General features: G+C 59.2%; 1 protein-coding gene across 1 annotated transcript in view; it reads left to right on the top strand.

Moving 5' to 3' along the window:
- The window catches only part of Rptor (regulatory associated protein of MTOR complex 1), a 339,150-nt gene that overhangs the window by 310,291 nt on the left and 2,616 nt on the right, over positions 1–26,243 (top strand). Inside the window, 11 exon segments of the mRNA XM_047544108.1 lie at positions 102–285; positions 1,574–1,684; positions 10,338–10,443; positions 12,831–12,945; positions 13,844–13,968; positions 15,730–15,834; positions 20,849–20,955; positions 22,577–22,704; positions 24,781–24,867; positions 25,610–25,726; positions 26,103–26,232. Coding sequence (XP_047400064.1) covers positions 102–285; positions 1,574–1,684; positions 10,338–10,443; positions 12,831–12,945; positions 13,844–13,968; positions 15,730–15,834; positions 20,849–20,955; positions 22,577–22,704; positions 24,781–24,867; positions 25,610–25,726; positions 26,103–26,232 — 1,315 coding nt within the window.

The following is a 26,243-nucleotide window of genomic DNA, read 5'->3' as shown; positions in this document are numbered from 1 at the left end:
TTTCAGCACCTGCCTAGGGACACTGTTGGCAAGTCGCCGTGTTGGCAGCATGTGTGGTGGACACTCGGTAAAGCTCCCTGTCTGCTCTTCTCCCAATGCAGAGGCTCCCCGCCAGCGTCCAGCACCAGCAGCTGCAGCCTGACCAACGATATGGCCAAGCAGCCAGTCAGCCGCGACCTGCCTTCTGGCCGCCCGGGCCCCACAGGCCCCACAGGCACGCAGTACACCCCTCACTCCCACCAGTTCCCCCGAACGCGGAAGATGTTTGACAAGGGTCCAGATCAGGTGAGAAGGCTCACGTGTCTCTGCACCTCGTGACCTCCAGCACCGAGCGTCCTGACCGGGTGGAGGGCTTGGCCTCTCTGGTGTGTGGCAGAGGCCTTGGACCCTTCTGCCCTCAGCCTGGTCCCCAGCTTATCCTGCAGCTGATGTGCGTTTTCCCTGCCTGAGGGGACAGTGTTCTGGCTCCTCCCGAGGGGGCAGCTGCTCTAGCGTTTATGCGGGGTGGTTGGGTTTTTTCCTGTGAACATTCAGTCACTGCACAAACAGGCTCATCGCTCCCTCTTTGACTCAGTTGAAAGGAGATTCCGAGAGAGGCTGTGCTTTCCCTCGGCGCTCTGAGAGCCACGTGAAATGTGCCTGACCCGAGGCCACCTGTCCTGTCCAGGCCGTGTGCCACTTTCTCATCAAAGACAGGACCAAAGAAGGGTGTTCAGGATGTGCTGAGGGCATCTGGCTGCCTCGGGCGTCCACAGTGCTGGACTTCCCTCAGCAGCGGGCCTGCTCCTGGTTGTCCAGTGGACAAAACAGAGTTCCTGCCTTGCAGGTTGACTCTGGACCAAGGCCTGCCCTGTGGTGATCAGCAGTTCTCCATGTCAGTGCTCAGCCTCTTGGCTGGACCCTGATGCAGGCCAGGGACAGGAGTGCAGTGGCATGATGTCCCCACCTGACCCAGCCTGTGGCTCCCCAGAGCCAGAGCTGCTGCTCCCAGGGAAGTGTGCACCTCTCACTGCCCCCACCCAGGTTCCTCTCTGCCAGGAGCGGGTGTGGGTAGCCTGCAGCCCTACCCAGCACAGGGATGCCAGGGGACTGCTGCAGTCCATGCCTCAGGGAGAGGTGAACACCGTCCCTGACAGCTGGGCCACCCTGTGCCCTGGCAGGAGGTGGCCAGAGCACAGCCTGTCATCAGGGCGTGGGTGGTCAGCAGGCCCTGACCAGCACCCAAGGGACTGATGGACCATGTACAGCCCACGTGACCCCTCCAAGCCAGCTATGGGATCTGGCTCGAGTGAGGGACCATGGCCCTACTGGCCAAACCAGGGACCGCAGAGCAGGTGCTGTCCTGCCTCTTATCCAGGCCCCCATTTCCTGTCCAGACGATCAGGGATGCCTGGTCACCAGGGCACCCAAGTGAGATGCATGCAGAATGGCCATCCTTAGAAAGCAGACCTTGGCTCTCCAGGACCTCTGTCCCCAGCCGGGAGCTCCTCGGGCCTGTGAAGAAGTGTAGGGGACAGCAAGACTGCTGCCATTCCTTTGCCCGCTAACCCTCCTCTTTCCTAACACCCTGAAGACGGCAGATGACGCGGACGATGCTGCTGGACACAAGAGCTTCATCTGTGCCGCCATGCAGACGGGCTTCTGCGACTGGAGCGCCCGCTACTTCGCACAACCTGTCATGAAGGTGCGTCCCGAGCGAGGGCGGTCATGGAGCTGACCCGTGCGCTTCCCAGTGTCCCTGGCACTGGCCTGGGTCCCACCCCTCTGTGCCTCCGCTTACCACGCAGGCTCCCCTCCGGGCAGCCAAAGCCCCATCCTGCCCCAACCCCTGGCCCTGCTGGGAGCTGTGACCCCTCTGCTGCCCCAACCTCACTGCTGGCCTCTGTGACTCCTTGGTGCCACATCGGTGGCCTCTGGAGGGTGGCACCAATTGCTGTCACAGTGGACACCTAAGCAGTGAGACAGAATAGCCACAGAGGCAGGCAGTGCTTCCCTGTCCCCACAGGGAGGAGCAGCCTGCCCCTCCGCAGTCCCAGAGCCACTGGTGTCCCTCGGCACTCCTCGGCAAGGCCACACGATTCCTCACGGGCCGTGCTTGGTGACTCCCCGCTCTGGGGACGCTAAGATTGTGCTAGCTGGGCCGATCCCAGCACATTTAGGCTTGTTCCACAAGACCGACTCTTGGGTCTGATTCTGCCCCAGCCACACGTGAGGGGTGCCCTGTGCCCCGCAGCTCGCTGGCTGGATGCAAGCCCCTCCCCCAGGCAGGCAGGTCTGCTGTCAGCACAGCCTCCAGGGCGAGGGTTCCTGGGAACAGAGGACTCCTCTCCTCCCTCCTGTCGGCATCTGAGAAGGAAAGGCGCAGCTTGTTCTCTGTCCAGCGAACGCCTGCCTGGCTTCTGCAGCCAGCTCTGGGCTCTGTGACGGCTCCACACTGCTTCCCTCTCGCCCTCGAGGACTGACTCTTGCCTAAAACATAGTCTCACCATCAGCACCTGGGGCGGCAGCACAGTCCCGATGCCCGGCGCCCTTGCAGAGGGGAACAGGGCACACCACTGCTTCTCTAACCTGAGTGTAAAGTGGCCCAATTGTTCTAGAAAGAAGTTCCACAGGCAGCAGCTGTTCCCGTCTACCCGCAACTGTTTTGCTTAGGCGCCACCTTAAGAAAACGATCAGAGGTGCAGAATGTCCCTGCACTACTCAGGAGTGAAAGCGGGGCCTCCTGATGTGCAGCAAGGTTGCATGCTGGGTGACATTGGAGCTATTTTGAAATGAAGCTTACAGTGAATGGCATAAGGAAATGCTCATGATATAATTTTGAAAAACAGCAGGCCAAAACCTGGGCCTCGTTGTGCACGCTGCACCTGAACACTGCTCACAGAGGCGCTGGAAGGCCATGACCTGGCCGCGATGGCAGTGGGCCTGTCTCCTCCTCGCACATTCCCGCTTCCTGCAGTTTGTACGCAAGCATGGTTCCTGTGTCCAGGCGGTCCTAGAGAACGCAGCCCACGCTGCGCAGCGTGTCTTGTGCTGCGGATAGTCAGGACCACTCCCGTGACCTCGGGGCCGCAGGCACGTGTGCACGCAGCAGGGGGAAAGCGACGGGCAGGGCAGGGCAGGAGGGAGAAGGCAGGTGCTAGAGTTTGCAGTGAACGAGCCACGCAAGGTGTGAACAAGCAGGGCAGTTGGTCAGACCCTGGCGTGGACAGAGCCGTTCTGTAGAACTGTGGTCAGCCTGTTCACTCCTAACAGAAGTTTGGCTTCTGAGACAAGTCTGTGCTGGCGGCAGGTGTGGCGGTAACTGAGGACCTGGAGGTCTGCGCCTGCTGCAGCGTGGCGGTGGCGATTCTGGAAGGCAGTGGGCAGCTTTTCTTGTCCTTGAATACTGCATCTTCTCCATCATCAACGTACGATGAAGGAGGAACAGTGTAGGTGCCCAAAGTGTGTTTCTCCTGAGCTTGGAGTGAAGGGACGTTTTCTGAAGGACTGGCTTTCCTCCTGGTGCTAGGGAGGGGTCTCCGGGCTTGCAGCTGAGGGCAGAGGGAGCTCCCAGCAGTGAGGGCACACAGGTGGGGCTGGTCCTGCCAGTAGCGCTCCCCACCGCAGCGCTGAGTGCTGCTCGTGTGCACCTGAGGCCAGTGTCCACCCCGTGACCACTCGGAGGCTGCTGGGCAGTGGTTGTTGAATAAGTGAACGTTGTTTTCCTCTGACCCTGCCAAGTGTGTGGGGACACTCCCAGTGGGCGCAGCTTGAAGTGACTAGCTGTCCAGCCCTGGCTGAAAGCAGCAACCATCCTCAGTGTGTCCATCACAACTTGACAACCAAAGTCTTGGGTTAGGGACCTGTGTGGCTTTCCTTTACATGAATTAGAAACCTTTCTAACTGCGCAGGAGGGAACAGGGCACTTTTTATCTTGTGATTTTACAGAGACATTTTTCTACTTTCTCTGAATGGGAGGCATCTGGGCATTCTTTTTGTTAATTCATCTTCTAGTGGCATGTTTATGTAATAAAATGCATTAAGAACCTTTTTAATGCATTTACCTGCTTCTTCACAAGTAAACTAAAGAAGTTCTAAGGCCAAGATTGGATCTCAAGAAGAGTAAAGAACCCCAAACCCCGACCTGCCTCAGAGTGCTCAGGGAACTAAATATTCACCAGGGAGTAAAACCTGGCCCGCAGTGATAGCAGTGTGCCCTGGTGGTCAGTGGGATTGGGCACCCAGGATGGGGCTCTAGTGGCAGCTCCTGCTGGGTCTGTCCCCTCGGATCAGTTTCTTACTGGTCTATGCCACCAAAGAGGACCACGTCGTGGCTGTGGCTCACCTCCAGTTGAGGAGGCAGCCTAGCTCCTCCCAGCGTGGGTTTGACAGAGCTTGTGCCTACCACAGGACCCGCAGAACAGTGTTAAAATGGTCTGCTGTCTGCTTAGAGAAAAGGATTTATTGAATTTTGTTCTGATTATAAAACTAATATGAATGACTTCTTTTCTCTCAATCGGCAAATTTCAAAGATTGATTCTATCCCAAGGTAGGTTCCAAAGGGGCAGGGCCACAGGAGCTCTCGGGTGCCCTTGCTTGGGGGTGAATGCTGCCCTCACAGCGGCAGGGGGCCATGGCTGTCAGAATTGAAAATGAGCCTGGGCATGTGGTGCGGGCATGTGGTGCACGCCCGTGATCCAGTGGCTGGGGCGAGTTTGAGGCCTGCCTGGGCAACTTAGAACCCGTCTCGAATTCTTTAAAAAAAGGTTGGTGTTGTTCAGTGGTAGAGCACCCTGGGATCAATCGCATGTGCTGCCAAAAAAAGAGGAGAGAAAACCTTTGTAAAAGGTGTGCTCTCAGAACCAGCAGCCCTGCTCTGAGGTCTCTCAGCCTCCCCTGGACATGTGTGCTCACAGCTGCCAACGGCATTCCTCACAGCATCGTCTCCAGTAGCAGTGTCCAGAGCTGAAAGGAGGGTCAGCATGAGAGGTCATTCAACACACCGCCTCTGTGTGGTACAGCCCCTGCCCCTCAGCTCAGTGTCCCACTCTCTGTGGTGCAGCCCCTGCCCCTCAGCTCAGCGCCCACCTCTGCATGGTGCAGCCCCTGCCCCTGAGCACAGCGCCTGCCTCTGTGTGGTGCAGCCCCTGCCCCTGAGCTCAGCGCCCGCCTCTGTGTGGTGCAGCCCCTGCCCCTGAGCTTACCTCTGCAAGCACACAGCAGCATCACCCTGTGCAGAATGGCCTGGGGCACAGACCACAGCTCTGTCACCTACAGGTGGAACCTGGAGTCAGGGATAGGGACTGTGTTTTGTATTATAACCTTCTGGGTTGTTTTACATTTTTATAAAACAATTATTAGTTTTGTAACTTAGATGGAAATATAATTGCAAAAAGAGCTCAAAGAGTTGGTGAGGTTGTTTCAAGGCATGACTGCAGAGTGGAACTCACCAGCTCCAGCAGCAGCCCTCGTGGCGGCTCCTCCACAGGGAACCTGGACCTCAAGCCCTGACCCCACTCAGAACACTGCTGGGGCCTGAGGGGCATCACCAACTTGCCCTGCTGTTGGCTAAATCCAAGAAGCTGGTTCTTCAAGTGCACTATGAAAAGCTCAGAAAATAGACACCATAAAGGAAGTTGAGGCCACCTGGAGTGCACGCCTGTGCCCTTGCTCCTGTGGTCTCCTCCGGCCTCGGGATGGCCCACGCACCACTCTGCAGCCCAAATTCTTCACTTATGTGGTGATCCTGGACACTTCCTTGTGTCATCAAATGTCCTTAAAAAAAGTGGCTTCATAACTGACTCCACTAGCCACAAAGGTTTGGTAATTAAAAAACTTCCAACAAAGAAAGTTCTAGACCTGAAATTACACCAAACCTGGACGGAAGAGAACCCACCCACTCAACACAAAGTAGAAGAGGAGCACACTTCCTGACTCCCACACCCGAATCCCACCAAGACATCACAAGAATGAGAGCTAAACCAACATCTTCCATGAACATGGACCCAAACCCTCAACGTAACACAGCAAATCAAAAGTGGCAGCATCTCTGGTGACCAGGTAGACCCTCTCCCAGTGAGATAAAACTGACTCGGCCAGCGAGGCGTCGAGACACCTGCTCAGAACTTCATCAGCGACATGCTCACAGCACAACGCTGGGGTTTTCCTCTAAAGTCAGGGCAAGATGAGGATGTCTTATCCCACCATTTGACAGCCTACCAGAGGTCCTAGATGGCAGGACGGCATGGAAGGAAATGTGTGTTTGCAGACGGGAAGGGCAGAAAGGACCAGCTCTGTTCTCAGACATCGCGTGTGTCTAGAAAATTGCAAGTAACCTGCAGATGCCACTATGTGAGTTTAGTAAGATTGCAGGATACAGGCATTATATATAATCAGTGGCATTTCTATAAGAAATAACTAGTGCTATTTACAAGAAGCACCAAAACTGTACCATTTACAAAAGCACCACAAAACCAGACATGCTTAGGTATGAATCTAAAAAGGAAATCCTTGTGCCGAAATCCATAAACTCTGATGAAAGAAATCAGAGAAGACCCAAGTAAATGGAGGCCATGCTCATGGACCAGAAGACTCTCCTTATGATGTGAAAATGCCCACACTCCCTCAGCTGATGGGCAGAGTCATGTTGTCCCAACCCAAATCCTAATGAGATTTTTTGAAAATTTGACACACTATTTATGAAATCTATGGGAAATAGCAAAGAAACTAAAATAACCTTAGAACTTTGAAATAGAAGGAGAATTGGATGCCTCACACTCTGATTTCAAGACTCAATAAAGTTGGTCAGGAAGTGTGGCGCTGGGGCAAGATAGTCACCTAGGTGGACCAGACAGAACAGAGAGCCCAGAAATAGGATTGCACAAACATGTTCAATTGACTTTCAAGGAAGACGTGAAAATGTGCTGCTCAGTGAAGCTTTCAGCAAGCTGTGCCGTATTCCGTAGGGAGGGGCTTCGCTCCACACTTCACCCCTGTGCAACCGTTAGCACAAACTCCAAGACTCATACCTTAAAACCTCTGGAAGGAACAAGAGAATCTTCTTGGCTTTGCGTTGGGAGAAGATTCCTTACTAAGATACAGAAGGCACAAGACACATTGTACAGTGACGCCCTGGACTGCGTCGGGTCAAACGCAGTCTGGAAAATACCATCAAGGAAACGAAAAGGCACGCCACACCTGAAACCCTAAAGCAAGTCCGTGACACGGGTCTTGCATCTGGTGCGTAAAGTGTTCTCAGAGTCCCACAATCAGGAAAAAGCAGCCCAGTTAAAGAACTGTGGGGACAGATCCTCCTGGCACTTCCCCAGGAAGGACACGCAAGTGGCGGACTGCACACGGAGGAGCACTCTCAGGGTGAGAGCAAACTCCTGGGCTCACGCAAGCCAAGGACAGGGAGCCACTGAGGTGCTCCTGCTTGGCCAACATGAGTTCAGAGGTGCCTGGGGTACATTTGTCTGTTCCTCATGAAGTTAGGAGCACACCCAGCAACCCACCAAAGGAACCACAGAAGTGCATGCAGAAACCTGTATGTGGTTCTCTCAGCAGCCATGTTCATTGCCACTGAGGCTACACGCCCCTCAGACGCCCTCCACCTGGCAGACAGAGGAGCCAATAAAGCCGTGCAAGGGAATGCCAACCAGCAGAGGCTTTTTTTTTTTTTTTTTTGATAATGGATCTTATTTATTTATTTATTTATTTATTTATATGTATGCTGAGGATCAAACCCAGTACTTCAAATGTGCTAGGCAAGCGCTCTGCCACTGAGCTACACCCCAGCCCCAGCAGCAAAGTCTTGATGCACAAAGCAGTAGGGGCCGATGCAGCCCATGTGGTCCATTCCCACAGCTCCCAGAACAGGCACGACAGACTTCGAAAACAGGCCAGGGGTTGCCAGGGCCTGCGGCTGGAGGGAGGTCTTGTCAGGGGTGCAGGAACTCTGTCCTGATCAGTCGTGGTTACAGGATCGAAGCATTTGCAAAACCCAGAACTGTCTAGAGAAGGTGTATTCCGCCTATCAGCCCGGCTCTAGGGGATGGGAACGCACTCCACTTACACCGAGGTCATACTTAAGAAGAAGTGAAGCCGGCGAGGTGGCCAGCGGCCACTGCTGCCTACCCCATCTGCAAGCACACCACACCGCTTCTCGGTAAAGGTGGAGGGTCAGAACTGGGTCACGTACCCATGTGTCTGGTGGGAGACCCTGAGGTCTCGGCACCTTCCAGCAGGCTCCCTCCCCCTCAGCTGTACCCCAGTCCCAGCACTCTCCCTAGCCCTGTTCCTTTTTTTTTTTTTTTTTTTTGGGGGGGGGGGTCCAGTGCAGGGTTGAACCCAGGGCCTTGTGCATGTGAGGCCAGCACTACCCACTGAGCTGTGTCCCCAGCCCCATAGCCTGTTCTTGTTCTGAGTTTCACCCCACACCCCTTGAGCCTTGAGCCTTTGTAACTAAGGTCCAAAAATAAGATCCAGCCCTGAGACACGCAGCCCTCCTGCCAGGCCCTCCTTCGCGCGAAAGGCTGCACAGCCTCTGGACCCCTCGTCTTCCTTGTCTTCCTCAGTTCACAAGCCCAAGGATTTTTGTTTGGTTTTCCTGTTTTTTTGCTACCGGAAGGGAGCTGGGCTTCATCGGCTTTCTGTCGCGCCTCCGTGGGAGGTTGCAGGCTGTAATTGGTTTCTGTCTGAGGAGAAGCCAGGAGGTGGCAGAGCCAGCGTGTGTCATGATCCTAATCATGTGGCACTGTTCCGCCACCCACGATCCCCAGGAGCTGGGGCCGGGCACACTTCTCCTGGGCTCCTGTTTACCAAGGAGCCTTACGCCAGCCCGGAGGGACATGGGTGGAGAAGAAGAGGGCCTGGGGGTTAAGAACCACCACAAAGAGGGAGTAATCTCTTGACCAGTTTCCTCCAGTTCCGTCCTGAGGGGTGATGGTGCCTGGTGCCCTCAGGCACCGCCGTTGCCTCCCACCTCTCCCCCCACCCTCTGTCACCCTGTCTCTCCCCTCTTCTGCCCTTCCATCCTGTAAGCCTGTTAGTCATGACTGACTGTCCCCAGATGGACACTTGGGGTGGTTCGTCAGGGTGCTGGTTCCTGGGTCCCTGAGAGAAGGTGCTCTTCTGAGGACTCGCCCTTGGGAGGCAGCAGTGCTGGGCCTGCAGGCCCTCGTGCTGGTGATGGGAGACAGCACAAGTGCCAGGTCACCTCAGACGCAGTGCCTTGCCACAGAGCTAGTCAGGGCCTGGAGCTCTGTCCCTCAGGTCCCCTCGGCATCTGCTAGGCCTCCTTCTCCCAGAGAAACACGAGTGTGTCCCAGACCAGCTCCTCTCTGCACGAGCTTCAGGCTGTGTTCTGGATTTTTCTTATTATGCTCTACATTACTGGTCATTTGTCATTTCTTTTTTCTAATAAGCTCTTGATTGTCACAAAGGAAACACATTGTTATGAATCCATGACCTCCGGTTCTGGGGTCGTTCCTAAGCCAGCCTGTGCGGAAGCCACTGGGCACCTCAGGGAGCCACTGGACACTGCTCTTGTTGCTGGCCTGGGTGGCCTCCCACCCTCGCCGTCCTGGGGTCATCCTAAGCCAACTGGGAGCTCCTGCTGTTGGATGGTCTCTTTTGTTGTTGATTTTTTGTTGGGTTTGTGTTCTTCGATTTTTATAAAAAGGAACATGGTGATAAAACGCTGGAGAAGGAGCCACAGGCTGCTTGCCAGTGCGGACACACAGGACAGAGCTGTCAGCGCTGTCCTCCGAGAGCCACCGAGCCTCCTGGGTTCTCTGCACAGGGCTTTCCCGTTTCTCAGCCATGCACACCAGTATGCTGGCCCGGCCGTCTTGCCAGTGTCTTGCCTGGTGCCCTTTATCCTCCAAGTCTCCTCAGGAGCAGCTTTAAGAATGACACACATGTGCTCTTGACCCACATGGCCGCCTGACCGGCCCTCACTGGTGGGTGAGGTCTGCCTCTGCTCCGTCAGCCAGGAGGAAGCAGGGATTTATCTCGTTGATATGATTTTTATCTCTGGGGACTTTACGACTGACCTGGCTTTCTAGCTGGGAACCAGAGTCCACCGGTTCTCCCCCAGGTGTAAGGTGCACAGATGGGTCTCATTGTCAAAGCCAGCGTGGCCTCTGGCCCAGCGCTGCTCGAGAGGCACTTCCTGGGCCTCAGCTTGTGCCCCACAGCCCACTGGCTGGAGGGTCTGGGACGCCAGCCAGGGTGCAGCTGGAGAGCGCCCCTGCAGGTGTGGCCCCGAGCTGCCTTATCTCGGGAAGACGTGCTTTCTTATCACCACGGGGACCTTTTCCTAGTTGCTGAGTGTAAATGGGTGTTTGTCATTGAAGATCCCAGAAGAACATGACCTGGAGAGCCAGATACGCAAGGAGCGGGAGTGGCGGTTCCTGCGGAACACCCGCGTCAGGAAGCAGGCGCAGCAGGTCATCCAGAAGGGTAAGGGCAGCTGGCGGGGTGGGGCACGGGCACAGCTCTCCGCAGTGAGCAGAAGGCCCCCTGCCAGCACATGGGCAGCCTTGTCCCCCACCAACACCCAGGGTGCCCCGTGCCTCCCTTACAGTTCAGTCCTTCAGCGGGTTGTGCAGACCAGAGCTGGGAGCAGGGAAGGCTTGGCCTGGGGGCCTGGCAGCCCCTCTGGGGAGCGCCACTTCTGCACTGGTGTTTCCAGAGGGAGGGTGCAAATGCTTCCTAGGCCCTGGGCCTGTGTCTCTAGCTGACAGAGTGTCCTTCCCTGGGGACAGAAGACAAGGCCCTGGCTTCACCCAGGCTGCACCTGGTCGTTGGAGCATCTTCAGCTCCATCCCAAACTGTTCAGTCACATTTTCATCAAACCTCCCAAGTTAGCAACAGATGCCAGAACCTCCCCCCGCCCTCTGCCTAGCTCACCACCTCATTTGCACCACGGGTGGGAGGCAGTGTGTGGCTGAGGACAGCAGGCTTCCTCCACTGTGGAGGACCGGCAGGGGTTCCTGAGGGCAGGCCTGGGCTGCAGGGCCCCCACATGGAGGCAGAGAGGTTGTGGCTGTCCCCACCCCTGACCTCACAGCCAGGCACTCTTGCCCACGAGCGGCTGGGTCGGGGGACCTCCAGCTGCCCAGCAGTTGGTCCCAGCTGCAGAGGTGGTATGTGAGTGGCATTTCTGGTCACGAAACAAAAGCAAGTTTTATAGACATAAAAAGAAGATTATAAACCAGTTAGGAATTCCCTTTCCCAGTGTATGTGACAAAAAAAGAGATGTATTTGTGAAAAGCACGGACGAGGAGCTGGTGATCCGCTGGAACGGCCGCACACGAGATGGAGATGCATGGACTTGGTGCTGAGAGCGGACGAGGCAGCAGAGCCTCGCTCTCTCCGGGCACCGCAGGTGCAGGCTGGGGGCACGCTGCCTGGTCTGCCTGAGAGCCAGCGTGTGCTGGGGAGGATGTAGACACTCAGTAGAAATGCAGCCCCCGTGGGCTGAACGCAACAAAGGAGAAGCCACTGTCACCAAAGGACAGCAGCAGGGAAAGGCCACCCTCCGGGCCCAAGCCAGCCGTCGGCTCTCGTGCTCTCTGTGTGCTTCCAGGTGTCCCCCTTCATCTTCCAGGGCTCAAAACCATGCCACTGTTTTGGCTCTCAAAAAAAAAAAAGAGAAAGAAAGAAAAAAAAAACGCTGGCTGAGGGGAAGGCACCTCCAGCTGCCCGGCTTGCTCCCACTGAAGCCAAGCCCTTCACCTCTGCCAGCAAAGCCTCTCTCGCAGATCACCTCACCTGCTGCTGACTTGAGGAGGAAGAGTCAGGCCTGTCATCCCAGCTGTTCAGGAGGCTAAGGCAGGAAGATGACAAGTTCAAAGCCAGCCCGAGCAACTTAGTGAGACCCTGTCTCAAAATAAAAATAGAAACAGCTGGGGATCTGGCTCCACGGTGAAGCACCCTGGGTTCAATCTCTGGTGCCCAGAAAAAAAGAAAGAAACAGGAAGAGTTGGAGATGGAGGAGTCGACAGGGCCACTCACTTGCTGAGCACCTTCAGAGGTCCCAGGGCCACCCGAGCAGCACTGGGCATGGACGAGGAAGAGGACTGCCATGCAGGCCCCCGGCAGAGCAGCTGCGCCCAGGTGAGGACTGGCCTCCAGCAGAGCCAAGCAGCTGCCAAGAACCCAAGGCTTTCCTCTGTCCACCTGGAGTTGTGCTCACCAACTAAGTCGGCCTGTGGTCCCCAAGCACCCCGTGCCCAGGGCCACACAGGTATCTGTGGTCAGAGCTGGCCATGCTGCCTTTCTCCTCAGGGCTGCACAGAAGAGCCCTGTGCCAGGGACCCACAGCTGGTCCAGGCGAACCCCTGTCATCTACTGGAAGCAGACCTCAGCCCGTCCCGGCGGACCTTGCCTCTCCTTCTGGTTCTTTCTCAGATGGGCTCTGGTGAAGCCCGAGCAGGCATTCCCTTGGACCGCTGGGAGCCCGGGGAGGAGCCACACCTTCTCTGGCTAGCCTGTGGGTCTGCGTCCTCTGCTCATGTGACTCCTGGCTAGCCTCTTTCTGAACTAGAGGACCCCTTCAGTGTGGTCCCAGCCCGAGTCTCTGCGGGTCACGCCGGGGGCTCCGTTCTGCAGTCCTTCGCACTGTTCGTAGACTCCTCGGCCGCTCGTCTGCACGGACGTGAACACTGCTGGCCTTCGGCCTGGGGCATTGATGAGCACCCCTGCCCTTAGGCTGCTCTGTCCTGCCTGGTTCCTGCTCTGCCTCTGTCTCCTTCGTGACCCTCCCAGCCCCTGGACATGGGCCTTGGCTGGTCCTGCTGTCAACAAGCTGGCCCTGGCCCATCCTGCTGTTTTTTTTTCGGCAGGCATCACCAGACTGGATGACCAGATATTTCTGAACAGGAACCCTGGCGTCCCCTCCGTGGTCAAGTTCCACCCCTTTACGCCGTGTATCGCCGTGGCTGACAAGGACAGCATCTGGTAGGCCTTACTCACTGACCCTCAGTGGGGACAGTGCCAGTGCCGGCATCCCTGCACCCTCCCCTCCATCTCCCAGGCCCACCCACTCTGCCTTGCTCTGGCCACTGCCAAGGGTGGTCCCAAGTTCCACAGTGACAGGAGCTTCCAGACCTCCTCTGTGAAAGAGAAGCCCATTGAGGGGCTCCTGCAGAAGGACACGGCCCCTGGGAGCCGAGCCAAGCTGGCGGTGAGCCTGCCTCGTGCAGGGCAGGGGCTCCCGCTGGCAGGTGAGGTGGGCAGGGTCAGTGTCGTGACTGGTGAAGTGCCTGTTGCTTCACCACTTGCTTATTCCTTTTCTAAATGGTGGTGAAATGGGCGAAATGAAATGGTGAAACTTCCCATCCTAGACATTTCCACACACCGCCCAGAACACCCATCTTCCCCTTACACACGACGCCCCCTGCCTGGCCTGGCCAGCCCTGCTCTGCCCAGTGGGCGACCAGGGGCGCGTGGGAGTGACTGCACAGCGCTGCGCTCTCGTGTCTGGCTCGCGTGACACGTCGGTGTCTGTGGCATCTTGCCATGGTGGCGAGGCAGGAGCAGGGTGCTGCCTTGGGCCTCTTCCACTGGAGGGGAAGCGCTTTGCTCCCCACCCTGTCTAGGCCCCTGGCCGACTCCACCGTCAGAGGACATGGGTGGACGGGTAGCCTGTGCTCGCGTTGTCTCTCCATCCCTGGGTGGACCCAGAGGAAGGGTGACCAGTCTTCTGGGTCCAGTGGTGCTGGGGCTCCGGCTTCTCGCCCCCGCTCGTTACCTTTGCTCTTGGGGACAGCCATGGTGGGTGTGCGTGAGAGTGCCTTGCTGTGACTCCGGTTTGCATTTCCCTAACGATGGGTCTTGTTCCTCTTATTCCCTCAAGTTTCTGGGACTGGGAGAAGGGGGAGAAGCTGGATTATTTCCACAATGGCAACCCTCGGTACACCAGGGTCACCGCCATGGAGTACCTGAATGGCCAGGACTGCTCCCTTCTCTTGACAGCCACAGGTGAGTGGGCCTGGCCGGACGGACCTGAAGCAGGAGCAGAGCGGGTGGCAGGAGGGACACCAGGCCCCACAGCACACGAGGCACGCTCATGTTGGTCTTCTCGCAAAGGGCACCAAGTCCAGGGAGGCCGGGGGCCCGGTGGCTCAGTGGTAGAGCTGCTCGCCCCTCAGGCACAGGGCCCTGGTTACAACCCAGCATCACAAAAAAGTAAAACTGAAGTTAGGAGGGGGGTGTTTGTGAAGGATGCAGACCCCAGGGCAGGACACAGCCTTGACAGTGTTGGCAGGACTCCTCCATGGTCACTGCTCACCGTGGGGCCCTGGCCCTTCCACAGCCGGGGAGCACCCTGCCAGCCTCTGTCCCCTGGGCCTTCCTGGGAGGTGCAGTGGTGGGCCCAGGCACACGTCCTCCTTCCTTTGCAAGTTGGGCTTCTCTGGAAGGGGCCCTTCAGGGCCACTGGTGGCAGACCTCACACCTGCGGTTTCCTCGGGTTCTATTTTTGGCCTGAAATGCCATCATTTCACCCTCGCTTTGCAGCAGGAGTTCTCCAAGCCAGTAACCCGGGTTGGCTGTCGTTTCCTTTGGCACTTTTAATTTGGCCCCATGACGGCCTCCTGCTAACAAGAAGCCACTGGCCATCGGCCTGTGTGTGTAGAAAGGCAATGGGAGGTGAGGGAGCAGGCGGCATCTCAGGCTCACCGCCCCCCGGGCTCCTGGGCCCTGTCTGGTCCTGGTCCCAGGCTCTGGCATCTGAGTCACTGAGGCCTGTTGCTTGTTAGTGACATCACTTTTGAAGTGTTTGTGAGTTCCCTGTGACTGATAGGTCCGTGAGGAAATGTCCCCTTGGTAGGTGCTCCTCCAAGCAGATCCATCTCAGGACTGGTAGAACAAAGCCCGTATCCAAAGCCAGTCCTTCCCTGTAGGCATCAGCACAGTGGGGTCAGGGTCCAGCAAGGCCTAGCCAAGGTTTAGGGCAGTTTAGACATGAGCATCTCCCATCACCAAAAGCAGGGAGAGGAGGCGGGCTCTTTAAGAGCAGGCCCCATATGGGGAGCCTCAGAGCAGGGCCACTTACCACAAGGTGAACCTTAGAGAGCAGACTCACAGGTGGAGGAAGCCGACCTTCAGCTCACTGAGACCAAAGAGTGGTCCTGGGGAGAAAGGCTCAGGTGTCCGTATTCTCACAGCACACACAGGTGGGACACCCTGCCTGTCTGCTGGAGGACGCGGAGGGCATCTCTCCTGTGTCTTCGTGTGGAAAGCCCACAGGCGGCTCCCACCTCCAGCATCAGGCTGGTTCGTGTGCAGAGCCCCGAGGCAGGTGTGGACAAGGGTGAAGGCCTAAAGGTTTTGGGGAGAATGAGACTTCACAAGATGAGAAACTGAAGTAACTAGAGGGGAAGGACGGAGAAGGCGAGGCCTGACCCCACCTCCCCGCGTTGACCAGGCAGGGAGCTTCAGCTGGCTCCAGGCAAGCGCTGCGGCTTCCAGATGCCCAGAGAACACAGCTGCCATTGCCTTGCTGCCAGCTTCCCTGGGTTGCCTGACAGGAAGTGGGCATCCAGAGTCCCACACTGCAACAGAGTAGTGGGAACAGGCATCCAGAGCCACCAGCCACAACAGTAGTGAGAACAGGCATCCAGAGCACCTGGCTGAACCTTGTGGGTCCCACTGTTGGGCATGGTAAAGCTCCATGTCCAGGGCAGGGGTCTGACCCAGCACGGGGCATAGGGTCACGTCCCTCCCTCTCTCCTTCCCCAGATGATGGTGCCATCAGGGTCTGGAAGAACTTTGCTGATTTGGAGAAGAACCCAGAGATGGTGACTGCGTGGCAGGGGCTCTCAGACATGCTGCCAACCACACGAGGTGGGTCTGGGCTCCTTGGGGAGAAGTCCAGAGCTGCAGTGGTCACTGTTCCAAAGCCTCTGGACCAGTTCCCCACCAGCCAGCCATTCACGTCAGAGTCCCCAGATGACCAGCAGGTGGCCTCCCCTGACAGCCACGAGACGGAGGCCCAGGGATCTGAGTGCCCTTTAAGTCTCGATGTGGCCCTTTAAGTCTCGATGTGGCCCTGAGCTCTGGTCAAGCCCATGGGTGGACCTGTCCTGGTATGAAACTGAGTGTGGCTTAAAAGCACATTGTGGCTGGCCTGTCACATTAACTGGGGACCAGGGTGGTGGCCTGCCAGGCTGGTGGGATCCGCGGCCGCAGAAGCAGCTCTGGGCATGGCTCTGTGCCATCCAGCATGTGGGAGGACCACCACATCAGACTGTCTGGGTCTGGGTTCCAGGACCCCCGTGCATTGCGGAACGGCCACCCTCAGCCCTGGCGACACTGGGTGAGATTGCTGTGGTCCACCACTGGCTCCTCTTCCTGCCCGTGACTTCTGCGTCTCCATTTGTGTCCTCTTCCCAGCCTGCTCTCTCTATGAGAGAACCTCTCCTGGTTCTCTCAGTTCTGTCTCTGCCCTCCCCTCCTGCAGAGAATATCAAAATGAGCCCCTTCTTTCTGGGCCTGTGGCTTGCAGAATCTAGGGTCACAGGGAGCCCCGCCTTCTAGCAAGCTCTCTGTCCCTTTGCCAGCCCTTTGCCGGCCTTACCAAGTCAGAGCTACCTCTACTTGGGCCACAGGGCCTACAGGGTTTGGAGGGACGTGCCAGGAGACCTTCTGGACCACATCTTAGTGTTTTGAAAGAATTCTTATAGTGAAAGTTCAAGATGAAGGCAAGGTGATCGAGAAAACTCAAGGTGGACCTTGACCTCTGTGAAAGTTTTATAAGGAGACTCGATATCCAATCTCCAGGGAGAAAAACCAACTAAACCAACAGGGATCAGGGCTGGGGCAGGTTTTAGCAAAAGAGCAACAAAACCACTTTCTCTGAAATCCTAAAGAAAGACCAAAGGCCCTCCTCCGTGTGGGGCTGGGCAACAGCCTCGCAGTGTTGTTCCAGGGGTTGGTTGGACTCTGGTCATCAGAAACTGGTGCCACAGGACAACAGTGGGCTCTCTGGGCTCGACCGTCAAGACACGGGCAGAACCAGACCATCCTTCAAACCCCACTGTCCATCAGCATGGCCTCACTCCCAGGGCGGAGCACAAGGCTGCCAGAGCAAGAAGGAAGCAGGACTGCCCCACCACACTGGCCCTGACAGCAGCGAGACCTCTGACCTCGCGCGGGACTCGCGCCTCTGGTCAGTCGTTGATGTCCATTCATCAGAGTGACCAGGATGCGGCCACGCAGAGCACAAGCCAGAGCCAGAGCTCCCAAAGGCTCAGAGATCAGTTCTGGACTGGTCACCAAGCTGGGAGCCTAGTCAGTGGCCTGGCAGAGACCAAGATCTGAAGCCGTGCTCCGGTGGGGTGAGGGGGATGTTAGGCTGTCCAGTGCTGGGCCTGGGACGCCGTGTGGCTGGTCCGACTGCACGTTCTTCTGCCTTGTCTATGTTTTAAGGAAGAAGTTAGCTCTTTGGTCAGGCTCTGGGTCTGAACTCCGGGGCCTGTGTCCAGGATGAAGTCAAGCAGTGATTAGGCCTCTGCCTCCTGGGGAGTGCCTCGAAGCCCACCTGCCAGGTGTGAGCAGGTGCGAGTGCACTGGGAGCCCAGCTCTGACCCACTGCTTCCATTTGCCTGGCTGGAATTGGACCTCGACCCTCAGCAGCCTGAACATAGTGCAGACAGAGCCATTCCTCAGAACGTGGAGCTTCCTCAATCCCTTTATCAAACTAGGGGCAGGGGCTGAACCTGTGTCAGAGGCCAGGGCAGGAAACCCAGCTGCCAGCACAGGCCCTCACTGAAGACAGATGAGACCACAGAAGGGTCCCCGCAGGACTCTGAAGAGCACCGAGTAGCAGGGCGCCGGGAACCACGCTGTCCTTCAGAGGCAGGTGCCACAGCCAAGCCGTCAGCCACTTCTTACACATCCTGACGAGTCAGATCCTCTCTCCTCCACTAGTCCAGAGATGAAGCACTGCCAGCTGGTCAGAGGCCCCAGGAAGACCAGCAGCAGGACCTGCAGCCCCACTCAGAGCAAGGGTGCTGGCACCCTTCATCTGACAGCTTCGTGCTGGTCTGTGATCCCTGCAGAGCCGGTCGCCTCCAGGGCGGTGGATCCTCAGAGAAGGGGGCCGCTGTCGTGATCAGACGGGATGAGGAAGTCCCCCAACATGCCAGGCCTTGCCCTCACTCTTGATTTTTGATTTCAACTAAAACCTACTACAAAGTGGCCCCTGTGATGCAGACCCTGGGGGTCCAGCCCCTGCCACCTGACGAGGCTCTGTGGTTGTTGCTCCTCACCTGGAAGCCCTGCAGTGCTTGCTGTACTGGTCTTGGGCCTGGCCTCCCCTCCAGAGTGTCCTTCTGGGGCATGGCGTGGCTTCCCTGGGACAGGCGTGAACCCCACTCTGAAACTGAGCGCGTATCTCAGGATTGCCCTTCGCCTTTCAGCAGGAGGTTCTAAAGGCTGCACCTTAGCTGTGTCAGCTGTTCAAACTGGAGCGTCGTTCCCAAGGAGTGTGTCCCCAGATTCACAGGCCGAAGCGCTGACTCCCAAACGGCCTTTGAAGATGGGGCCTCCGGGTGGAAGTCAGGGCTAGACAGGTGGCGAGGCAGCCCTGGCCCCTGGGACCACTGCTCCCACACCCCCACATCTGTAGGCCGGGACAAGGGCCCTCCCTAGCACCTGACCATGCTGGCACCTGATCTGGGACTCGCAGCCTCCAGACCACGGGTAAAGACCACAGTCTGGCATCTCCTGGCAGCCTGACCCAGGATGAGGATGGAGGAGAGGCCCAGGGAGCCCACCTCAGCCTGCAGGGTCTCAGCAGAGGCCTTGGCTGAGCTACCACCATCTGCGGTTGGCCCTGCTCCTGGAGAGGCCCGGGCACTCCTGGCGTGCAAGGAGAAGAGGGAGCTGTCAGCCACTCAGAGCCTTCGGTCCCTCGAGAGTGGTGCCGGGTCCTTGCTGAGGCTGCCCTTGCCCTTGGTCAGCGTGGCCCTGCGCCCCCTGCACACAGGTGCAGCGTCTCCCCGGTCGAGAACCCAGGGTGAGGGGACACTGGCACATGGGTGCCCCCACGGCTCCTGCTCAGCAGGCTTCTCTTGCCTGGGCACACCAGCCTCCCCTCCAGACCCGTTCTGCTCTACCAAGACTGCCACACTGCATGCTTGGCTGCCGCTAGCTGGTGTGCCCCAGGATCTAGGGCTCGCCTCCCTCTGCAGGACAGACAGACAGACATCAGCACTGTCCTAGAGGACTTCCATACGTTCTACCCAACTCGGTCTCAAGCTGCAAGCTGGCCGTCCAGGCGCACCTAGACTTGGGCTCTGGCCTTGCCCAAGGTGCCATCGAGCCCCACCTGCCCACACCCCATGACACATGGCTGCTCCCACGCCCATGTGGCTTCCACGCGGGCTGGGGGTGGCCCTCCGTCCAGGGATTCCCAGCGATACTGCGGTTCTTGGGTTCCCCCTCTGCTACCTGTGTTCTCCCTTTCCGTGGAGGCCATTTGGAAAGCTTTCAAGAACTGTTGGAAGAAAATAGGATGGTGGCCAGAGGAGAAGCTCAGACTGTGGAGCCTTGGTCGGAAGGAGGCGGCAGGAGCAGCTGGAGGGCCCAGGGTGCCGAGGATGAGGTGGCACACCGGCAGGAGAGCCACACACACAGGCTGAGCCCCGTCCTGCGAGAAGTGGTCTCTGGTCAACAGAGAGTGACTCAGGTGCTCTGGGTTCCTTGCTCCTCTCGGCTGTCACCAGGTACCAGTCCCAACATCCCCTCTCATGCCAGAGCCCCACCCAGCTCCCCCAGGCCCTCAGCCTGGACCTCAGCCTGCCTGGTGCCCACGCCACTGACCACACAGGCCAGAGCACGAGGACACTCCCTCTTCCTTTCCTCTCCTTTTTGTAATGAGGCAGCCACAGCTGGAGAAAGGGTCCTGTGCAGAGCAGGTGGCCCTCGCTCCCTTCCTGGGCTCCTCACCGCACGAGAGCACACACTTAGATGTGGCTTGGGACGTGGTCTCCGTGAGGGAGCAGCTCACGTGGCTGCAGAGGAGTGCCACACAGTTTAGACGGATGACTGCAGGTCCGTCTGACTGAAGAGCAGGTCGCCAGGCAGACTCCACATTGCAGATGCTGCGCTGTTTTGGGGGCGGGTTTGCAGTGGGCACGCGCACACATAGGGCAGCCGGGCTCCTGGGCAGGCGAGGGCTGCTGTCCCCATGCTGCGGTGGTGCTCCTGGGGCTGGGTGAGCTCGGCAGCAGTGCCGCGCTGGAGGCCTGGGCTCACCCCAGCACCACCCCAAAGCCAAGTGCCAGCGGCTGCCCCACCCGAGCAGTGGCCGTGAGGGCTGTTCCGTCGGGTTCCCTCACGTGTAGACTTACAGCTGAACAGTGAAAGTCACGTCAGGCTGGGACGTAGGCCCCAGCACGGCCTTGCTGACCACGTGGAAGGCCCTGGGCTCCGCCCCAGCACCACACACGCAGTGTTTTTCATTGAAGTGGGAGCTATCATGTGAGTGTGTAAGTCACTCCCCGTCCAGTTCCAGATGGAAAAGGACACCCTCGTTTCTTTTCTTTCTCTTTTTGGAACTGGGGCCTCTCCATGTTGCCCAGGGTAGTCTTGAACTCTGGGACTCACGTGGTCCTCCCACCTCAGCCCCCAGGTGGCTGGGGCCCCAGTGCTGCTCCCTCTCAGGGATGCCCCAGGCGGAACGGGGTTCCAGGGCAGGCTTTCGGATATTGCTCCAACCCGAATGCTGGCACTGGGATCCCAGCCTGGTGGGGCAGCAGGTGCTCCTTGGTGCTGGGACTGAGTGGCTGCCTGGAAGAGCCCCGGCCTGCCAGGTGCTCAGGGACTGACCCCATATCCCACTGTGTCTCCCCAGGAGCTGGGATGGTGGTGGACTGGGAGCAAGAAACTGGCCTCCTCATGAGCTCAGGGGATGTGCGGATTGTCCGGATCTGGGACACCGACCGTGAAACGAAGGTGCAGGTAACTGCGGTGGGCCCCACAGGCACCTGGTCCCCTCCCCCAGGCTCTCCACACCCCCCTGCACAGGACAGACCCCTTGCTCAAAGAACCAGGACCCAGGTCTCCAGAGCAAGCTCAGTCTGCGCCTGTCTCTCAGCCCTCCAGGAAGCAGATGGGCAAGATGGCGCCTGCGGCTGGGAAGGAGCAGACGCCCAGCTCCAGAAGCTAATTGCCAGCCCTGGATGCACGTTAATCATAGCACTCTGACCCTGCACTGCAGCATAATTAAGCCTAAGCTAATCCTAATTATTTCCAAATATTGTCTTATCTGTGCAGATTAGGGAGTATCAGAAGCAGAATCTTTTAAATTAGAAGATTAACTCTTTGTGTGCTTTTTAAAGCTTTTTTTTTTTTTTAGATTAAAACCAGGGCCTCACATGTGCCACTGAGCTATGCCCCCAGCCCCTTAAAGCATCTTTTCTTTTCAGTTTTGATAGAGAGGGACTGGGCTGGTTTGCCTAAGACACCTATTTAAGGGCCACTCAGGCTGCCCTCTAGAATCGGCGGTGCCCACCTCCTTTGGAGCAGAGGCAAACCACAGATACCACAGGGGTGCACCTGAGGGCTCTACTGCAGGACACCTTGCTCTTGGGTCCCTGGAGAGGCAAGGGCAGAGACCCTCCCCAGCCTCGCCGTCCCCTTGGTGGCGGGAAGGCTGCTTGCTCCACAGTGCTGCAGAACTGAGCCAGGAAGGAGGAGTGACAGGAGCCGGCAGGACGTGAGGCTGGACGCCACCACCGTTAGGCCCTGTGGTGGCGCCCAGGGGGCTGCAGCCCAAGGTCACTTACTCTCAGGATCTCTGTGGTCGGCCTCCTGCTGTCCTGGCCTCCAAGCCCGCAATGGCACCGAACAGCCTTAATTGTGCTGCCCCTCAAGGGCAAAGCCCAGAAACTCGAGCGCTCAGAGTCTGTTTCCCGTGGAGTGTAGAGGCCTCCGGAGCAGCTCGCGGAGGGTCTGTCCCTGGCCCTCCTCCTCCTCCCCCGACACCAGAGCTGTGGCCCTGGCGCCTCCCCAGGGAACTTGTTGCCTCGAGGGGCAGGGAGAAGAGGGCTCTGGCAAACGCCTGCGCCTCTCACAGAGGGTCCACGTGGGTGGACTCCCGCCAGTCTCCCCCTCCCGAGGCCCACCTGTGCCTGGGGCTCTCTCGATGGGCCTGCATCACTCCTCCCGCCCTGCGGCACTGTGACCACCAGGGAAGCAGGACCTGCCTCAGCTCTTCCCTGAACAAATTAGGAGCTCTAGGAGGGGCCGGCAGGGCTTCTCCTTGCCAGAACTGGCTTTGTCCTCTTCAGGGAAGAGGGCCATCTTGTGGGGAAGTTTAATTGACCAGTGGCCAGGTGGCCCTGAGGTGCCTGCAGGCTGCTGCCGGGCTCAGCCTGCCCTGGCCAGGCCCAGGTGCAGGGCAGATGTTCAGGCGGGTGGGCTGCACTGAGTGCGCGCCCTGCCCTTCCCTCCCTCTGGGCTCCTCAGGCCTGTGCTGGCCTCTCATGGGTGGAGGCAAAGGCAGCAGCCCCAGGGAAGGAGGGGACGCCACGTGGGCTTGGGTCAGCCAGGCCTCACCTCAGCCTTCTGTCTGGGCCAGGACATCCCCACCGGCGCGGACAGCTGCGTGACAAGTCTGTCCTGCGACTCCCACCGCTCACTCATCGTGGCTGGCCTCGGCGACGGCTCCATCCGAGTCTACGACCGGAGGATGGCGCTCAGTGAATGGTGGGCCTGCACCCCACCCCGCTCCCGGCCCCGCTCTCCCCACGTGGCAGGGCTCACCTCACTGCCAGCCTGAGTCCCTGTTGCTCAGTGGGACATAGCGCCGTCCCCAGGAGCCCACGGCAGGTTTCCAGCCCACCACGGAGGTGGGTGCACAGGCCTCGGGCAGGCCCAGAGCTCCTGCCTGGAGCTGGACAGCAGCGCGGAGTCCTGGCAAGGCACCCACCACCTCGGCCTCCACCTCACCTCAACAGCAAGGGTGCCGCCGCTCCTGGGCATGGGACGAGCAGCAGGGAGTCAGGGGGCACGTGGGCACAGCTTGGCACCAAACAGCAGGGGATGGGCGCTGAGGCTCAAGTCCCTCCACAGGAGATGGCAGAGCATCGATGGCCTGGGTTGGGCGGTCCCATGGTCTGTTCCTGGTGCCTCTTAAACACCCACTGCTTCCTGGGAGGCAGGCCTGGCGCCAGCAGGACAGGAGTCCTAGCAGTGGCCCGGGCAGTGGGACAGGGCTGAGGGGGTCAGCGTAGCCGGGACACCAGCTCCCAGGGACAGGAGGGAGGCCCAGGCACGCAGGCACTCGTGCTCCCTGACGGGAGCGTCCCTGCTGGAACGGGAGACCTGCCTCCAAGGCAGCGCTGCGGGCGTGGCAGCTGGCGGGCTGCCCGGGATGCAGGCGCTCTGAGCTCAGCTGGAGGGAGCACCCTAGAGCCGGCGGATCCTGCGCTTTATCTCTCAAGCTTGTGATGCAGCCATCCCGCCCCTCAAAACCCATCAGGGCAGGCAGGCAGGCATCGAACCTGGGAACTGACCCAAGAGGGCCAGAGGATCCCAGGGGCCTGGCGGCAGGGAGAGAAGGCGGCCTGCCTTCATCTTCACCCGACCCCCGGGGGCCAGCTGTGCCAGTGTCACGGGTCCAGCCTTGCCAGGCAGCTTCCAGAGCCAAACGCGAGACAGAGCTGCCTGCCCTCTTAAGCTGGGTTAATGGCGGGCCCTCCTCGCCCCAGGATCTGGTGCCCTCGACTTCTCAGCTAGGAGTGGGGACACAGGCTGGAGATGGGGCTCAGACCTCCAGGACCATGCCTGCCTCCAGGTGTTGGCCCCACCCCAGTCCAGCCAGCCCCGCACAGCCAGCCCCGCTCCCTCCTCTCAGCCTCCCTGCACCTGCCTCACAGCAGTGTCCCTTCCTGTCCTCACCCTGCAGCCTCCCCTGCCAGGCTCCCTGCCTTCCCCAGGCATTTGAGGATATTGCTATTATGACTTGCATGGGATCAGTCTCCCTGCAAGTGGGCAGTGGCTCCTGGGCCAGTGGACCGGTGTGTCCGTGAGGTCGGACTTATGACTAGAGGCAGCCCGATGGGAGAGGCACGCTTCCAGCCCCCGAGCCCCGGGGCAGCAGAGGCAGCAGTGGGCCAGCCCACAGGCCCTGTCCCCAGCCCCACAAGCTCTGGCAGGCAGGGGCACCAGGGTCTTGGAGCGCTGGGCTGAGTGAGAGACCCCAGGCAGATCTGACCCTGCTGCGTCCGCAGCCAAAGGGTGCAGACCAGCTGGGCACCCACTGACCTCCCCAAGGGCTGAGAGCCCCCGCCAGGCACCGCAGGCCCCTTGGGGGACCCTGGTCCATACAGCCAGCAGCTTCCCCCTGGGCTCCCTGGTCAGTGACCCTCTGGAGGCCACTGGACAGCGTTAGGGCTTTCAGGGCTGGGGCTCACACCCCCACTGCTCCCATTAACACAAGGAGCAATACCCATGGCCAGGGGTGGGGCCTGGGAGGGTCACAGTGGGGTCCGGGTAGGCCTGACATGGCCCAGGGCCAGGAGCCAGCCCAGGGAGGGCACCAGAGGTGCCCACTAGAGCAGGACCCAGGAAGAGGCTGAGTCCCTGTGAGGGCCACTGTGGGGAATGGGCGTGCCGGGCCTTGAGCCCAGGGCCCGGGCAGCGCGGCACCCTCCACCATGCTGCCTCGCCTGGCCTCAGGCCACCGTGTGGCCTCTTGTTTGGGCAGTGGCCCTGAGAGGCTGGGAAGGGGCGCGGAGCCTGGCCCTGCCAGCACTGCCTGACCAGCCCTCCTCCTCGCAGCCGCGTCATGACCTACCGGGAGCACACGGCCTGGGTGGTGAAGGCCCACCTGCAGAAGCACCCCGAGGGCCACATCGTGAGCGTGAGGTACGCGGGCACTCCTGAGGCCTGCTGCTGGGGGAGCGTCCTTTCCCTCCATTTCAAGACCTCCTTGGTGTTCAAACAGGGGTGCTGCTGGCATCGGGGCAGGGACTGACTCCTGCACGGGGACTGGCCCGGCAGGTCAGGGTGCAGAGCCCGGGTGGCCAGAGGACGGCCAGAGAGGGCCCTGGGGCCGAGGCTCCTTCCCCACGGCGGCCACTTGCTGCTGCAGGCAGGGCCACTCGTCCTTGAGTGAACCCAGTTCTGCTGCTCGGTAAATACTGTGGTGAGAGCAGCCGAGATCCACTCTGCAGCTAGAGGGACGGCAAAGTGAATGTACTGTCACAAAGCCGCCATTCCTTCAGAGATGCCCTTTTCTTCCTCGTTTGTGATGTAAAAAAATCCCACCTCCTGGGGTGGGTACCTGGGGCCTCCTGCAGGTGGCGCACTCGCCCACTCCCCTCCACCCCTCTGGGCCTCTGCTCCTTGGCTCACAGCTGTTCCCCTACCCCTGTGGGGGTCCTGCTTCCCAGCAGGCTCAGCAGCGACCCCCGCCCCACACGTGGCCTTTCTCTGCCCTGTGGGAGATTGGCGAGGGCCTGGCTGCTGGACCCAGTGGGATAGGTCTGTGGCAGCACTGGGCCACAGGAGGTCCAGGCAGCAGTGGGCACAAATGGGCATCAGACTGCGTGCGTCCAGGGCCACCGCCCCAGGGCACAGGCAGGCCAGCTCCGGCCCTCTCTTGCAGTGTCAACGGAGACGTGCGCTTCTTCGATCCCCGGATGCCCGAGTCTGTGAACGTGCTGCAGATCGTGAAGGGCCTGACGTCCTTGGACATCCACCCCCAGGCAAACCTGATCGCCTGGTAGGTGCGCCGCTCCTGCAGCCTCTCCACCCGCAGCCTGCCGCGTTTGCGCGCTCTGCCGCCCTGTGCCTTCTGGAGGCCGGGTGGAGGGTTTACGGTACCGTCCTACCACCAGGAAGGGAGGGCAGGGCCCCTCCCAGAACGCTCCTGAGGGCTCTCCAGGGACGGAGGCCTGCGTCCTCATGGAGGGCAGCCAGGCAAGTTGCGCTCTCTGTCTGGGGGCACGGGCCAACTTCCTGGCCGGACGCCCTCCCCCCACCTGAGCCCCATCCTGAGCCAGCCTGTCCCTGCAGCTGTTCCTCTGCACCCACCTGTCTTCCCAGCCCAGGAGGGGACCGCAGCTAACCCCGAACTTCTCTTCCTCCTCCTGCTGCAGTGGCTCCATGAACCAGTTCACCGCCGTCTACAATGGAAATGGCGAGCTCATCAACAACATCAAGTACTACGACGGGTTCATGGGCCAGCGAGTCGGGGCCATCAGCTGCCTGGCCTTCCACCCGCACTGGGTCTGTGCTTC

The sequence above is a fragment of the Sciurus carolinensis genome, chromosome 3 (genome assembly GCF_902686445.1).
Source record: "Sciurus carolinensis chromosome 3, mSciCar1.2, whole genome shotgun sequence".
Taxonomy (NCBI): Eukaryota; Metazoa; Chordata; class Mammalia; order Rodentia; family Sciuridae; genus Sciurus; species Sciurus carolinensis.
Note: the sequence above shows the minus strand (reverse complement) of the source record. Positions and strands in the feature narration are given on the sequence as shown.